This window comes from Heliconius melpomene, chromosome 19 (genome assembly GCF_056956725.1).
Source record: "Heliconius melpomene rosina isolate 202511_hmr_F chromosome 19, ASM5695672v1, whole genome shotgun sequence".
Classification (NCBI taxonomy): Eukaryota; Metazoa; Arthropoda; class Insecta; order Lepidoptera; family Nymphalidae; genus Heliconius; species Heliconius melpomene.
In genome coordinates this window covers 16,712,081-16,730,168 of record NC_140407.1, presented here as the reverse complement: position 1 = coordinate 16,730,168, position 18,088 = coordinate 16,712,081, and the positions used below count along the sequence as shown (strand labels likewise).

At 37.8% G+C, this 18,088-nt stretch overlaps 1 protein-coding gene across 2 annotated transcripts; it reads right to left on the bottom strand.

Moving 5' to 3' along the window:
• Positions 1 to 276: 276 nt before the first annotated feature.
• Positions 277 to 18,012, bottom strand: LOC146529053 (SID1 transmembrane family member 1-like). 2 transcript variants are annotated; one of them, XM_085202635.1, is made up of 17 exons: positions 17,490 to 18,012; positions 17,097 to 17,312; positions 16,511 to 16,580; positions 13,473 to 13,566; positions 9,329 to 9,570; positions 8,979 to 9,089; positions 8,580 to 8,663; positions 8,245 to 8,421; positions 7,750 to 7,924; positions 6,974 to 7,054; positions 5,120 to 5,427; positions 4,537 to 4,695; positions 3,644 to 3,826; positions 3,442 to 3,559; positions 1,999 to 2,121; positions 1,094 to 1,210; positions 277 to 804 (listed from the first exon to the last, which is right to left on the bottom strand). In XM_085202635.1, the coding sequence occupies exons 2-17, from the start codon at positions 17,189 to 17,191 to the stop codon at positions 302 to 304; spliced, it is 2,640 nt and encodes an 879-aa protein (XP_085058761.1). In that variant the 5' UTR covers positions 17,192 to 17,312; positions 17,490 to 18,012; the 3' UTR covers positions 277 to 301. The 2 variants fall into 2 exon arrangements, with proteins under 2 accessions (XP_085058761.1, XP_085058762.1); XM_085202636.1 differs by having other exon boundaries at positions 17,097 to 17,211.
• Positions 18,013 to 18,088: the final 76 nt, after the last annotated feature.

The window sequence follows — 18,088 nt, the reverse complement described above, 5'->3', positions numbered from 1 at the left end:
AATACATGACAAAGATTTTTATATATTTTACTCATAACTGTCATGACTTGGTCTATCACCTGGTTTCGTTTTATCGTTGACTCCTGGGACACTCTGTATATTAAAAACAAAATGAATATTTAAAAAAATAAGCATTGAGAACTGTAGGTTTAATCATGTCTAGTAGGTACCTACTATAAAATGCACCTAATGATGTCAGTGATGAGTGACACATATTTTAGCTATGTTTCCTTTTGACACAGTTTGAAATAATCGTAAAATAAACATACGCAAAAATTGTACTTAAAATATATTGAACATATCAAAAAACAGGTATGTCGGTCCGTTTGACGGCCGACAAGCCGTCGTCCCACGTGAGCAGCACGTTGAACGACAGGTAGAGAGCGACGGCTGAGAGGATGTGCCACAGGTCGTGTGCGTCGTAGAACTGCAACACGAGGCATTCATGATTCTTGTGCCGCGACACCGCCGGCGTCGCCGACCAGTCCGACGAGCCCGATAGGAAGAAGTACAAGGCAGACACCCAAGCTGCGGCCGCTGCTGCTAGCAATGCCCAGGCGTATGCTCGAAGACGTTCACCGTGTACGATTTTCATGCCGAGGTAGAAACCCATATAGACAAGAGCATTTCCAAGTAAAACCTGTAGCATATGTCCAGCGAAGTCACTGCCATGACGTAGTAGGCCATAGGCTGCGAAGGCCCAGTTGAGTGCGTTACCCGCTATCAGCATGACGAGGCGCGCGCGGTAAAGTGGTCTGGTGCCTTGACGGAGCGAGCTGGCTGCTGTTGCTAGGCTCTCTTTTTCTATAACACAGATAAAGACTAGAAATTATATTAGAGATTATATACGAAAGAAACCATTACATACAACGGAAGGAACAATATAATGGAAGGAACAATATTTTTTTAAACAAAATAAAGCACGCTTCTGGGTAATATCAAAAACTGGACATCCTAGCAAAGAAGAACAACAGGTTTATCATATGAAAATGATGTATCTGTTATTATAACTCATGTCATCTTCAAAAATAAATAAATAGATGCAGGTAGAGGTAATAAAACATTTTAAAAAATAATATTAAAGAAATCTCACCAAGTCTGAACTGTCCCACGAAGTAAATGCGTAAAGAGAGCAGCAGGAAAGTGAATACATGGAGGACCGTGAACACACCCCAGAACAGCGCGCCGCCGTCCAGCACTCCCCATACCACTGCAGGGTACAAGCTATTTCAGTTTTTCATCATTTAATAAAATACTATAATCTATACTATACTATAATACTATCTATACTAATATAATAAAGCGGAAGAGTTTGTTTGTTTGTTTGTTTGAACGCTAAGATCTCTGGATCTACTGGATCGATTTACTTTGTTTTTGTTTTGTATGAAAGCTGCATTCTTCAGAAGTGCTATAGGCTATATAACATTACATTACACATATATACTAATATATTTTAAAGTATTTTCTAATTTGAGATGCAATTTATTCCGCCATGTTAATAACAACCGTCGTTGCTAAGCAACGATTTGCAAAGTTTGTTGTAAGAAAACGTCACCCAAAATGAGCTTGCTTAACGCATCTTTCTATTGAAAACTGAAAATTATTTCATAAATATATTTCATAAATATTCGTATAGTTCAAGCAGGCGTAGCCGCGTTTGGGTTGACTAGTAATATATAATAATACGTTGAGTTTCGCCACTTAATACGCAATATATCAAAGATTGAGCTGAAAGTTTGAGGGAACGCTGTGTCTACCTGAGCCCTTTTGCCGATCCTAACAGAAATCCGTAGTCCGTGATCACAGGTAGACTCACCTGGAGGTCATAATAATAATATTATTAAGTCTTTAAATACTTTTATTTAAAATGTGTAGAAATCGTGATATCCAAAGATTTTATTATTAATAACCTTTAAAAAAATATGCAAATATACATATTTAGACATTTTTCTTATATCTGTGCGTCACGATGTCCTTACAACATATGAACATAGTTACCGAGAGCTATGAGCACGGCCAGCACGCCGAAGGTGGCGTGCGCGCGCGCATTGACGTCGGGATGTCGCGACTGGTAGATCTTCACCATGATGAGCACCGCCAGAACGTACATGAATGACGTGTCTGCATACAAAAACACAGAATTCTCTGACCGTAGGAACATCGATACAGTAGTTAACAGTAGCACGAGGCCACTCCTGGCGTCGTGTTATGGGTTCGATTTCCACTTAAGGAAATTAAATTTATACGTAACTATAGTATACCGTATCGGTATCTGTACATGGAAGATGGTGGATGGAGAAAAATGTTACTGGTGGCATTTCATAACATAGTAGAATCAAAAATAATGAATTTTAAAACTCTTGTATGTTTGTCTGTGCGTTTTTTCACGCTAATCTCGGAAACTGCTTAACTAACTTAATTGCATTTTTCACGATTGTATTTGGCATGCTTCCCTTTACATTTAGTATTTGTTTTATTTCAAACAGTTTATAAATTAAAAATATACCACTTTTAGGAAAATGTCAGAAAAATAAGCAATTACATGCTTCGTTAGATGCTTCATTTTTTGAACGTCAAATAATTACCACCAGTTCACTAAAGCCTCAGACCTGAGAAGAACCGGCGCAAGAAACTCAGCGGGACTTATTTTTTAAAATCAATTTTATACAAATACCTACATACCTATTTAGTTATTTGTGACAATGATGCCTTTGGAACAGACTGGAGCGAGTATTTCATTCCCAAGGCGTGTTATCATGTATAAAATCATTACTTTGGTAATAACCTTTAACATAAATATGTCTTATGCAATTTTTTAAAATCGTGATATAGATAATTCCCCGACGTTTTCTAGGATCCTATTGTAAAAGCGTACACATTGTCCCATGAAAGAATTACGGATTCGATGCAATCTAGTTACAGTTGCACTAAGATTAAGCCTATTCCTGATTTCAATATTATGGGCATCACCAATTTTGGTAAAATCAATAATCATTAATGTTTTTTTTAACATACATAACATTTTCAAAAATATATTGAGATTCAACTGTCAATATATTCATTTCTTTAAACTTTTCCCTTAAAGATTCTTTAGTGTCAAAGTTATAAATCAGTTATTCTGCACGAGTAACTCGCTTCTGCAGGACAAATATTAATACCGGCTCCATTATCCCAAGTAAAATCCCATATGACATAATACTATGGAAGTAGCTGAAGTAAACAAGTCGAGCCGTTTCCACATCTGTTAATAATTTTTTTTTTGATCGTGAAAGCTGCTGAGCTATGTCTATTCACCGATCCATCAATATGGGGTCCCCACTTTAATTTGGAGTCTATGGTGATACCGAGAAATACCGTAGAACCGACAGGATCCACGAGTTTTCCATTCAAGAGTACATCGACTTTAACAATGTTCTAAATATAAGAAAACATATAACCAACCAAATTGAAAATTGAGTCGATTGGGGCATATATGGTAGCTAGCGGAGAGCACCGCCACCACCATCATGCCGGCACCCAACGCCGACAGCAATCCGTAATGAGCCGGAATTCCATAGTCCTGAACAAACGGGCGACATGGTTAGTGCGAGGGTGCAGTAATGGGGGTGTGGGTGTCAGGCGGGCGGCGTACGCAACTACGTACCGGGTGCCGCGGTCGCCGCTCCCGGCGCAGTCGGCGGCGGCGCACTTGCAGCAGGAACAGCGCCCCGAGCAGCAAGTAGCCGAGGTTGGAGAACACGTGGTTGAAGTCGCTGAGCGCGCCGGCGCTGTGTGCGCACAGGAAGTTGTAGTAGCAGATGTCCAGTGACCCCGATACGTTCAGCACCTATCGTACAGAGGGACGCATGTCTATACCAATATGGAATTTATTTTACATTATTAAAATGTTATTCCAAATTTAAGAAAAAAAAATACTTTTTAGAAAATATAATAAAAAAATTATAAAGTAGCGGGTTTTGAACCCGCGCCTCTTGGAACCCGTCCAAACCCTCTGACCAACTAAGCCATACGTTCTCATCGGGTTACGTCGAAATTCTTTTTTTTACGGAAAAAGACAAAGCAAACGAGCGTACGTGTCACTTGGTGTAGTGATCACCGCCGCCCACGACCCTGCATAACCCCAGTGGAGCTACAGGTGCGTTGCTGGCCTTTTTTAATTAGTTTATTCTTATATGCTTGTAATGCCAATGCTAGCAACAATACGTTGACGATAAGAACGTACTGCTTAGTTAGTCAGAACGCTTGGACGGTTTAAAGAGTCGCGGGTGCAAATCCCGCTACGTTAAAATTTTTATATGTTTTCTAAAAAGTATTACATATACCAATGTGGATGCCCAAAAAGTGTACTTGTATAGATAATTAATATCGTAGTTTACATTATTAGTTCCAACAATTGTCTATCATTTTGCAGCACTTACATTATAGTAAAATACTAAAGTGAAGTTAACAAACTTAACAAACATGAATCAACAATGAAATCATTTTAGTTTACATAATGTGAATAAATCATTAAACAATATAGAATACTATACTCACGATCTGGAAGGCAATGACGAACTGCACGACGGGCAGCGCGTAGAACACGGCGACTGTGTACAGCGTGTAGAGGTAGCGGTCGGAGCGCGCCCGCAGAGTGCGCGCGCGCCGCCGCGCCAGCGCCGCCAGCCGCAGCCGCGCCGGCAGCCCGAACGGGCCCTGCAGACCGACAAGAGGCTGATGGTCCATTATCCATCGGATAATTTAGTAGCTTTTACGTACTTTACCTAGAAAGGGCAACTCGCATACGTTTAGGCATTTTTAATCGCGATTTGAATGGCCACAAAATTTTATTTGTTTACTAGCGTCTTGACGGCAAGACGGATGGACTTAGTAGTTTATAATAGTTGTAGTTCAGTAGTAGTTCTTTAACTTCAAGTTTCAATTTGTAGAAAAACTCTTGATATATTTATCTTGATTTATATTTGATTTTTATTAACTTAGGGAATGAATTTCATAATAACTCTTCTTCTTATAAATTTCACATTCATAGGTGAAATTGTTACTTAAATTTAAAATTTCACTTTCAATTGTTTATATAAAGACCTTACCTTACCTTTATGACTTTACCTAAGTTTATTACCTGAGTATCATTTTCATCAACTTGTGATATCCGTTGTGGGTTTTGTATATCAACACCGTCGCTAACTGATTGCACTACTACAGTTTGTTGCGGGTCTTGCCCGACGTCATTTTGTATGGGCTCAGCAGCGGGTGCAGAGACTGATGCGGGAACGGCAGCGGAGATGGAAGCGAGAGCAGGGGAAGATACAGGAGAACCGGAAGTTATAGAAACAGACGCGGCTGTGGGCGTGGAGGTAGCAACGGCGCGCGTTCGACGCTCATCTTCCTCATCAGAATCGCTGTTATCGCTACTGTCAAATGTAGCATCTGAAAATTTTAAGTAAATGACAGTTAACTATAAATTTATAGTTCCGACAATACCTCCAGAATTCGGCGGAAAGTGGGGAACGGAGTGTCTTAACGCTAGGTTCCCTCTGCCTACCCTGCGGTGTGCGGGATACAGCGTGAAGCTGTTTTCTTTTATTTTAATTTATAAATATAGTATTAATCTAAATATTAATCACTAGCGACCCCCTTGCGGCTTCGCCCGCTTTTACTACTGGATTATTCATATAATGTATGTTTGCAAAGCATTTAAGATAATGTGAAAATTAATTAAACTCTAATGCAACCTGCATTTTCGTAGTTTCAATAAGGATTTTCTAATTGTTTTACACAGCAAGGATTTTTTAGTAGGTACCATAATTTTAAATCTGTGCTACTAATCTTTTCAAGTACTTATTAAAATATTTTTAAATGACTATTTTTAGATAGTTAAATGACTATTTTTAAACGGAAGAAATTATAAACAAAAGCCTACCTACTAATAACTACTACAAAAATATGAAACTAAATATATCGCGCTGAAATAATACATTCAACTCCAATTATCCAATACGTGCAAACGCATCTAAATCTTCGTTGCTATGCCTCTATAGCGGGCGGGTTTTTTTTTCGAGCTTGTGGTTAGTGCTGAAGAGGGTATTCTGTCCCTGATGAAAAGCAAGCACTACGTGGCTGTAGCCTGTGAGGAAAATTAAATAGAATGCATCGGCCGGGAATCGAACCCGGGCCCGCGTGGCAAGCGAGCATTCTACCACTGAACCACCGATGACTGCTCACGACGCGCTTGTATAAGCAAAACGTCGCGGGGCGCGTTTCGCAGCAAGGATGTTTTGATATTGTAACAACTTCTAAACTACTTATTAAAATGAAAAAACAGTAAAAGACAGTTTTGATCTACATTAAATGGCCAACGTAACTAATATACTTATTTATATGCTGAGAGTAAGGGATATGTAAAACTTGAGTCTCAACGGCGGGATGTGTCAACAATTAAATGCGTTTTTCTCTAATACTATTCGCAATTTCGAAATAGTGTAAAAAGCAAATTGTATCTTCGTTTTACGTAGAAAATTAATAAAGTATTTTAAAGGATAAGCATTAATACCATTATGGAAAAATATCCCTCACAATAAAAAATATATTGAAATTACTATTTTTAGACAGAAATATGATCACTACACGTTATTCTTAAAAGATAAAAATATGCTGTCGCGGACTTTTTTGTAGATCTTATTAAGAGGAACAATACTCCAGTACATTATTTTCATGTAGTACTTACCATTAGAGCAGCGCATGCGCGAAAGTGTCTCAACGGGTAGGACTTTAGACACATTTATCGTATTTATGTTAATTTACATAAGAATGTACAAATAATAAACTATATATAAACCTTCCCTGAGAAATACTCGACCTAATGGTGAAAACCGCATAAAAATCCGTTGGGTGGTTTAGAAGAAGAAGAGTTAAAAAGTTCAGACAGACACGAAAAGCGACTTTGTTTTATAAGATATAGGATGATTAAACTGACCGGAGCCCCGTCTGCGAAGTCGCGCTGGCGTCGTGCCTGCAGTAGAGCCATTTAACCTACTCACTTGAGCTTCTTCTATCACTGAAATTAATGATAAATATTTGTTAATAAACAAAAATTATTATAATAAAGCTTCCTGATAAGACTCCTCTACGCTATCCCTCCTCATACGGGTGCGCAGCCCCGGAATCCCGGAGTCTCTCATATCTCCCCTCTATTCTATGAAAGTCATCCTTCCAAATTATTCACTAATTTCCACTTTACCTAAATATATGACGACTTTTAAACTTTCGTCTCATTGAATATAAATAATTAAAATAATTTACTGATAATAACTTAGAGAAGCCAGTCGTAGCGCAGGGGCATAATGTGTGACTGTAAAATCGACTGATTATATTTTCATTTCTTCGATCTGTTTTCGAGGCAAAGCGTGGTGTTGAGTTCCGCCACTCAACACGCGATGCCTCAAGAAACTCGGCGGGAAGTGGGGAATGGAGTGTGGAATCTCTTAACACTAGGTTGCCTCTGCCTGCCCTTCAGTGTATCCCACACACCACATCAATGACTTAATAAATCTTATTATCTTAATCCTTGTATCGCCCAGATACTAAATCGCAGGGCCACAAAAAAGAAAAAAAGAAGATGATGAAAAGATGAGAGATTATACTTTAAGTATAATACAGCATATTTTACAAAAAATATGGAGCTCATGAGGAAAGAGGATCGTAAACATTTATAAAAAACCGCTTTTATGTCAACTTAGTACGAGTACTTACCAGTGGCATCACCGCCGTCTTGATTATCAGCGAGCACAGCTTTGGGCAGAACGTACTTGGCGAGCGGCGCCCAGCGCTGCGCCAGCACCAGCGCGCCGAACAGCGCGTAGAAACCGAGGAACACGAGCAGCAGAGTCACCGCAGCCACCGCGTACTGTCCGCGAGTCAGAGCTGGCTGCCAAATACAGAGAATTTATATTTATTATAACCTCCCATATATAAGGGATGAACCGATTTTTATCTATTTTTTTCTTGATTAAATGATGACTAAATCGAGAGTGCTCTTAGTCATGATTCTAGAAAATATGTAATAAGACAATAAGTTCTTTTCCAGTTGATAAAAAGATGTAAATAAAAGAGGTGTGTGTCTTTGGTGTTTCTTAAATAATATGTATATATTTTGGATTCACATTAGAAAAAAATAACGGATTAACGGACCTTAGAACGTGGCAGTCGTTTTGTTAATGTCACATATCACAATATACACACATCTACCTCAACAGTAAGAAGGAAGTCCTTCTCCCTGGCAGCGAGCCGCTTGTGCTGCGGCTCGTCCCCCAGCAGCGCGGCGGCCCACAGCCACGCCGCCTGCGCGCCCTCCTCCTCGCCGCAGGACGCCTGCGACGGCAGCACCAGCGCCACCACGAGGAAGCCCAGCGGGTAGTCTGAGCGCTGGAAGCAGTGCCAGTAAGTTAATGTTGTAGCAGTTACAAAATGTTTTGACTTTTTGTGGAATTCTATTCTGTTGATTGTTTTTTTTTCCATTTTAAACTATTAGTAAAAATAAAGCATTATGTTCATCACGTTATTCGTGTAGGCACTGCACTCACCGAGAGCTGCACGGCGCCGGAGCGCATCATGGTCATGCGCAGGCCGCTGGAGGACAGGTCCGCCGACGTCTGCGCTATCGGGCACTGAAACAACGGTATTCTACTATATCATTTGATCGATCTAATATTAAACGGTAAAAAAAGTTATTGTATTGTCAAAACTACAATAGTGGGATATATGGTATCGTATACAGGAAACCGCTGGAAGCGTCAACGCTCCTTTTACGGAAACAGCATATAGGGTAAAATATTTCAAATCCATACCTAAAGTTATTAATCAAGGTACCTTCATATTTCGTGTGACGCAGTTACGCATAAATACGTAAACACTTACTACTACAAAAAACTGAAACTTAGATCATCAAAAGTAGAGAGAAGCAATATGCAAAGCATAGTTACCGAATAATTTTGTACAGCTAGGACAGCGCAGAAGTCGGTTTCGGAGGAGGCGACGAGCCGCACGCTGTGCTGGCCTTCGCGGAAACGGTAGTACGTCGTCCGCGGCGCCGACTGTCGAGTTGCAAACGTCTTATTTATACTAGAGGCTGTTACGGTGCAGTGGGTGGTTGAGGATTCTATCATACCGGTTCAACGAATGAACAGAAAACAGAATGTCTTCTGCCGACCGTCCTTCTGCAGAAATGGGGAGAAGTGGGATTCTACGTTTTATATTTCACATAAATGAAGTTGTGACTGTTGTGAGGCGCTCTTACTATGCGAGTATTGTTTATCATAGTATTAGAACATACCATGTTGGCGACGAGCAGCACGGGCTGCGCGAAGGGCAGCGTCCACAGCGGCGGCCGCGACACGCGCACGTGCGCCGTCAGCGCCGCCACGCACGACGTGGACACGTGCAGCGTGAGCGCCCCCGCGCCGCCCGCACACTCAGCGGCGCCGGGCGCGGCCGTGCCGGCCGGGCACAATGTGCGCTCCAGCTCGTGCAGCGCGTGCGCGCCCGCCGCGTACGGCAGCTGCCACGTCACCGCGCCTGCAAGTGAGCACACAATACACAGCCGCGCTCTGTAACCAGCGTAGTAATTAAAATATTAAAGAATTCATTGCCCCGAGTAGGAATGGAACTCATAATAGACTATTTGACAATGTGAGAAGTAAAGATGCTGTTATTGAAGTAAAATGTCCAACTAGTGACATTTCTAAACGATGACCAGAAAAGTAGTAAGTATAAGTTATACTAAGCTCAAAGTAAAGTGCAGTTTGTGGTCACGCTCAAAGTAAAACAAAGTGGATATCCTCAATCCTGACAATAAAGTTTTAAAATTAATACTTATGTAAGTGTGTAATCTCTATCTCTATATATAATAAAACAGTTAACATATTTTGTCTGTACATTTAGTATTTTTGACTAAAATGGATAGAGGGGCACTTAAAAACGTACTACTAATAGAAAGCAAAATTTTTTTTATAATTTCTTGTCTGTCTGTCTGTATGTATGGTCACGCTAATCTCCGAAAGTAGTGAGCCGATTTACGTAAAACTTTCATTCTTTTTAACTAACTAACCTTCATTCACTAATTTCCTTGTTTTAACCCAGCTTAACATCTAAAGTTTGTTTCATCAAAACCGGTTGATTAAAAAAAGTTATGGTCATTTGAATGAACTCAAGGCATGAGTTTGCCTGCAAATGTATAGCAATCTATCTATACTTATACTTATGATAAATCTGTATTTGTTTGTAATAAATCTGTATTTTTAACCGGCTTTCAAACCAAGGAGAGAGTTCTCAATTAAACATTTTCGATTCGATATCCTAATCAATTATTCGATTAATTATTTTGGATTCAATTTCGATTTTTGTAATAAGCAATCATAACAGTTATTTTACAAAGAACTTATAAATCCTTATCCAAATCAATAATTTACCATATCAATAAGGCTGTTTCTGAACTAAATTAAATTATTCATTGACATCAACACATTTGACTGTGAATTCTGTTTATTAAACGATTAAGCATGTAGTACAAGCGGGCGAAGCCGCGGGGGGGCCGCTATTTTTTACTAAGCGAGTTTTTGTGGCTATTAGAGGAAATCTTTTTGGAAAATAAATATTCATCCTTATTAAGAAAATGTATAAAAATTTGAATGTAACTCGAATTTGCGCCTCCTGGAAACCGACCGGACGCTCTAACCACTAACGCCCGATGTTAATAATGTATCTCCTATCTCCAGTTAACGTCAATCTTGGATTGTTCGACATATCTATCCAATCTCTAACCTGCATGGCAATGAAAATGAAGTAGGGGAGAGCGGGGCCAAAAGTTCCGATTTTTTTTTAATCTCAAATATTGCTACGAATACTTGATTTTAGTATTTATACAATATAATCAATTTCAACTTACATATCTAGACTTGCAATTAAAACAGTAATTTGGGGTATTCTTTGTAAGACTTTTTTATTATGATTTTTTTTATGACTGAAGTCGGAAAGTAACAACTTACCCCGACTTGGGGCAAGTTGTTAACAGACCGGGGTAAATTGTTACCATATTTTTAAAGCTATTATTTGCAAAATAAAAAACAATAAATAATCGAACAAAGCCTGTTTATTTAAGGAATAATCAATAGTATCATTATAACTATCAGGCGCAAAAGCAAATCTTTTTTAACCGACTTCTGTAAGAAAAGGAGATTATCAATTCGACTGTTTCTTTTTTTTATGTATGTTACTTAATAATGTTACTTACATAACTTTTGATTAGGTGAACCGATTTTGATGATTTTTTTTATTTGAAAGGTAGTTCCCCATGTGGGAACTAAATTTTATTTTTTTTATTTGAAAGGTAGCTTCACATGTGGGAACTAATTTTTATTTGGTCTATTTTTGACAATGGTATCTATGAGCAAATCATATAAGTATTAAATTTGTATTGGTACGTTTGCGACAAAATGATGAATAACTCAATATCACGCCAACCGATTCTAATGATTCTTTTCTTATTTGAAAGGATACACTTCAAGATAGTTTGATGAAAGTTTGGTTAGGTTCTGATTATAAAATCCGGTCAAAATTAAGAAAATTTGTTTTTATTTTGGTAAATATTCATTATACTAGAATAGTTACAAGGGAAAACTTTGTTAAAATTATTGTCAGAAGTAAGATTCCCCATCGTTGCATTTCTTTTCAACCAACCTCAAAAAAGAAGTTTTCATTTTCAACCGACTTCAAAAAAGGGAGAGGTTCCCAATTGGCCCGAATATTTTTTATGTATTTTCTTGTTAATATACCAAAATGTTAGTTTCCACAAAAATAATACCTAATTGAGTCATTTATTACATATCACAACAGATGCCACTCGTTACCAACCACTACCACCACAACCAACACTCGTTTAAGAAGTATCCTTTTAAGGTTACTTATCACTTAAAATCGTAAAAAAAAATAATTTTTAACAAAAAAAACCGAATCGAAAAACAACGGAACTAAAAAGTAAAAGATAATTTTACATAAAATAAAACTTATTTTGATTTTGTTAAACCAAAATAATAAACAAAAATTTATACCTTTAGATTTTCGCACTTAATATGTATATGTAATTCTTTGGTAACAGTTTTTATCTTATTCCTGCAATCTTTGAAAAGTACATCCGCTGCTTTTTTTTTGATTTCCGAGCATAAGTCCGCATGTTACTAAATTACAATATTTTTTAATATGAAAAATTACAATATTTACATCCCATTATTGGTACAAATGAGTTGGTGAAAGTTATTCGTCACAACAACAGGTCACAACATGCCCCAAAAAAAGGGAACATCTAGCCCCAAAAACACGTGTTGAAAAAAAATTAAATATAAATAAGATATAGAAAACATAAATAGTTTACAAATAGTGTTCCGAAATAGTAGGTAATATAATGTAAAAAAAACACTAACATACTCGAGGCTATTCGTTAAAATTTGTGAGACAGACCAAAAATATGAAATGCAAAAATATTTACAATCGTGCACCAACGACACCCGTGTGCTATTCCATTGGTTTCGGATGCTACTGGATTGTTCAATATGCTGGCCATGGGTGCGCTATCACATTGCATTTCACTATATGTTTACTAAATATTCCTATCACTTTTCTCCGCGAAATTATTTCCATCGGAACAACTTACCTCGGTAACTTTTAGCCCCGCTCTCCCCTACTTCGATAGGTTATTGGCAAGTTAAACTCAAAAAATGGATTGATATTTCAATCTATGGTCGCAATTTATGGATTAGGATTGATTATTAACATCGGGCGTGAGTCATACGTTGTTATCGAACTATGTCGAAATTCTTATACGCTTGTTACAACTTATTTAAATTGTTAGCATCTCTGTAGGAAGATTTTTTTACAAAAATTGTACGTTTTCTTTATAAGTATTTTCTTTCATAAGTGTGGAATAACACTTTAAAAATGTTAAAAAATATTTATCCACTATTCAATCAAAGTATTTCATGTAAGTAGGCAATTTACATTTTACCTGAACGAATAAAATTTCTGTCATGTTTAAATTTTCTATTTATTATTTCTAAAAATCATAAATAGTTTAATCCTAATAATCATAAATAGTTTAATTTAATTAGTAGAATCTTTGTCTTGAAATAAATGCTAAATTGTGTTTTTCTGTATTACCAAATACATTACCATAAAAATGACAATCTTATAATATTTATATACTTAGGTGTTGCAAATAGGTACAAGTGATACAAGCATGTGACGCCATAGACAATAGCCCGACGCCATCTTGTATAATGAAGTTTTCGCGGGATAATAAAATTCTAAATATTTAAATTAGTTTTTCAAAGTAAATACTTAGTTAGAATTTAAAATATAAGTGCATATAGATTCTATAGTCACACGCTTTGCCACTGCGCCACGAGTCACAACTACGCTATACTGACCGGCGCCGTGCCTCGCGGTGACGAGCACGGGGTGCGCGCTGTCGCCGCCGTCGCTGCGCGCCCACACCACGCTGGGCACGCTCTCGTCGCCCGTCTGTATTATGATGCATTACTATAGTTTAGTCAGTACATTTCAGTAGGGGCGGGAACTTTCGGGATTTATTCGACCGCGTCAGATTAAGATACTGGGGATTCTTTGTATTCGGTTCCGTACTTCCACCAAATGTAGGCTCCATATATATATGGCCGCGCGTCTAGGATAAAGGATCAGATTAGTAAAAAAAAAATGATCATCGGACATTCTCGAGCGCATCAGGTTAAGGTAGGGTAAGTTCAGGTTAAGGTAGGGTAAGTTAGTTACATGCTAAATCCTGTATATTCCACTAATCTGACAATTTGAGAGTGACGCAAAGGAGGAGGAGAGCTACAAAATTGTAAAAAAAACGTTATCTCGACATTCTCGAGCGCGGCAATTTTTTTTTATTTTAGAGGGAATCATTCAAGGATTACGAAAAATATATACTTATCAGGTAAATTCACAATAAATTCACAAGCCGAAGTAATAGAAATTGATTGATAAAGTTTAATGTACCTAAGAATTGCCTATATTCCTCTCTCTGTATTTCTATTCCTCTCTCTCTTTTTCAACTCATCAATAAAGATGATAATTTTAAAAAACACTTGAAAAAACAAATTTCCTATTTAGTTTTTTTTTTATAAATACAAGTATTCTATTTAAAACATACATTCTTTTATTTACATTCTATTTCTTGTGCTTTTCAATTGATTACGTTCAATGAATAAAAAAATATAGGCCAGTCGTGGCGCAGGGGCACAGAGTGTGATTGTAAAACCGACTGGTTGTGGGTTTAATCTCCATTCCAGGAGATGAAATATTTATTCAAATTTATATTTCCATTTCTTCGCTCTAGTGTCGAGGCAAAACAGCGATGTTAAGTGCTGCTACTTAACATTCAATGCCTTCAAAATTTGTCAGAAAGTGGGGAACAGTGTCTTAACGTTAGGTTTCCTCTGCCTACCCTGCTGTGTGCGCGATACAACGTAAAGCTGACTTGTTTGTTTTATTGGTTTAAAAATTATTAATAATTGTCAGATTAAGAAAGTCCCTTCAGATAATTGTCTAATTTTGAGATATCACGTCTAGGGCATGAAGATGAACCATATATATCTTAATCTGACGCGCTCGAGTATTTCAAAATGACGATTTTGAAATACTCGAGCATTTTGCATATTCCAAGAATGATTGCGAGCTTGTGTCACATTCAAATAGTCAGATTATTACATAAGAGCTTTTTTTCAGGTTCACTTAACACCCCCTTAGAAAATCCGACGCGCTCGATAATTTTTTTTTGTCATTTTTAACTCTTACGTACGACTACCTCCACCGTGGAAACTGTCAGATTAACATATTTGCATATTTAAGAAGACGTAGGAAATTGATGATATCAATATCTGACGCGCTCGAGTATGTCCATGGAACAGTTTTTTTTTACAATTTTGAAAATCTATAGCCCCTTACCCCATCGGTCAAAAGATATGTACTTATTATATGATTTTTTTTTTCTTGTTATCATTTAAGCTTCGCAACCCAATAGTTCTCAGTGACGCTCGAGTAAATCCCGAGTTTGCTTCTCCCTCCCTAACTATAATAGATTGTCAGATATCAGCGAGTCCGAGAGTCCAGAACCAGCGTTGCCAGACGTCTTTTTAGACCAAAAATTAAATGTCCCGATCGGGACAGGCAATATTCCGCTTTTCACGGATTATTCTACGTACTGTGAAAAATCCTTTTTATTGCTTAAAGATTTTAATTACTTAGTTACTAATAATTTTATACAAATAATTATATTCGTAAATTATTTATAATTATTCTGGAGACTTAACTGCCTTATATATGGTAAATCAAAACATCGTATATCACCATGCATAGTGCATAGCTTTAAAAAACATTTTTAAAGCTTCAAATGGTGATAGATATTACCCATTAAAGCTATATTTCAAACTTCAATAAATGGATAAAAAAATTGATGATTTTGTCCCGCTTTTGGCGTAAGCGTCCCGCTTTCTGGCAAAAAATGGCTGGCTTTCTTCAAAAAATTTGGCAACGCTGTTAAGAACAAACGTTAAAGTAGGGGAGAGCGGGGCCAAAAGTTCTGATTTTTGATTTACCTCAAATATTGTTACGAATATTTGATTTCAGTATTTGAAGCCATATTTCGAGCATTTATTAAGCTAAAGGCCAAAAGGCCTGTAATCAACGAAATAGCATAGTTGTCTGTAAACACTTTGGCGTCATAGGGTCAACGGGTCAAATACTAGCTCTTCTAAAAGCGCTCAATATGTATGTAATTCTTTGGTTGTTGTTGTGGATTAAGTTGTTCCGAGGTCACAACATGCCCCAAAAAAAGGGAACATCTCTATATCTAGCCCCAAAAACATGTGTTGAAAAAAAAATATATAAATTAGATTAGGAAACATACATAATTTACAAATAGTGTTCCGAAATAGTAGATAATATAGGTAAAAAAACACTGAGATACTCGAGGCTAATCGTTAAAATTTGTGAGACAGACCAAAAATATCATATGCGGAAATATTTACAATCGTGCACCTACGACACGTGTTGCTATTCCATTGGTTTCGGGTGCCACTGAATTGTTCAATATGATGGCCATGGGTGCGCTATCACATTGCATTTCACTATATGTTTACTAAATATTTAGGTTCCACTTTTCCTTGCGAAATTATTTCAATGGGAACAACTTACCTAGGTAACTTTTAGCCCCGCTCTCCTCTACCTATCGATAACCTATAGGTACGCATGTGTGTTGCGTTATGTTTTATAATAATATCCTTTTGTCACTAAATTTATATAAAATATTTTAAAAGTTATTTTAATTAGTGGGTATATAGGTTTTTAAGAGAAATGTTTCTTTTTAAGACATCAGGCAGTCTGACGGTACCTTCGTTGTTCGTATTGAATGTAAGTATTAAGGGTGGGATGTGCTCGTACTCACCGCCGCCACGTCCAGTATATATTCGACGGAGCTGTTCAGGGGCAGCTCATACGTTTGCTCGTACACTAACCTGAGCAAAATTATTTAAACTTAGCACACCAAATAAAAGAAAAGAATCAACGTTCCGTTGTCCTGTTGATCCCATTTAAATATATGATAACAATAACACCCAACACAGGTTCACGCACATTAAATACATCAACTTGCGAAGCATCCTACATGGCGGTGACGAGGAAACAAAGAGTACAAGTGTGCGCACATGCTGTCGCCGCAAACTTTGCTAGAGAGTACAGATATCTATTCAAGCAATGAATTTTAGGTCAAAAAATTTTATATTCTTATTGCTTTAATCAATTAGCGAATATGGGTCCGGCGAAACCTTGACCCGCCAAAAGATATGGGACCGCCAGAGCTCGCGGCCGCCTCCCTTATCACTAACTAAACAGCTCACTGGTCGCGGGAACGTTTTATTTAGTACTGAACAGGAAATTGCGAATGACAGAATGGCCGAGATTTATGGTAAAGTATATTTTTCTTTAGCATCCTTTAAATATATAATCTATTTCAAGATAAGAAAGGTACTTACTGCATCTGCACCACGACGACGCCAGCGGCAGCGCGCGCGCCGCCAGCCACCACCAGCGCCGTCACCAGCCACCAGGCAAGGACCACACATGCCATGGTCGCTCCGATTTCACACACTTATCCAATATTCACAATGTATGATTTTTCACTCATAGTGCAAGTTTCGAATGTGTAATTTAGGCTTATTATATAATCGCCCTAATTATTTAAATGAACTCTAAAAATAAAAATCTAAGAATGTTTTATTTAATTCTTACTAAACCGTGGTGCTAGAAACGAGGTTATCGTTTCTTCCAATTTGAACTAAGTTATTTTAAAAATAATGAGGCAGGCGTTGGAAGCGTTTAAAATATTTGAGTTTAAAGTAAACAAATGAATCGCAAGTCGGCCAAACCTCGCAGTCGTCCGTCGCCGCCCGTCGTCGCCGCTCACTCAACACCGATATCAGTTATCACCCTAATTCCATACCGGTATCTGATAAAATACAGACTCATCGATATTCTATGTATATTTGTCAAGTCGGGTGAAGCACCGAAATGATATATAAGAACTAATGACAGCTTCGGGCAGTCATACCCTGTAACGAAGGTAAGTAGAGCGTCGCGTCAACGTAAGCAGAGATTAATCCTTTCTTGATAACAAGTGATGTAGTACACCCACAACGATAAGCATAATATTGTATAGTACTTGTATTGTTTGGATATTAATAAAATACGTTAATGTTAGTAATTGGTATTTATTTAACGAAGCGACTACTGTATACAAGCATTCAATACCGACTGAGCAGCGGGCGTGGACTTAGACCAACATGCTAAATCAGCTACATTGTGTCCCTACAATATCAATATCATCATCAGCCTGTCCTGGTCCACTGCTGGACGTACGCCTCTCGCGAGGCGTGGGTTTGATGACAAATGTGACCAGCCCACTGCCACTTCAGCCTGATAATTCTCTGGGCTATATCGAGAACATCGTATCTACATAGTAGTGTTT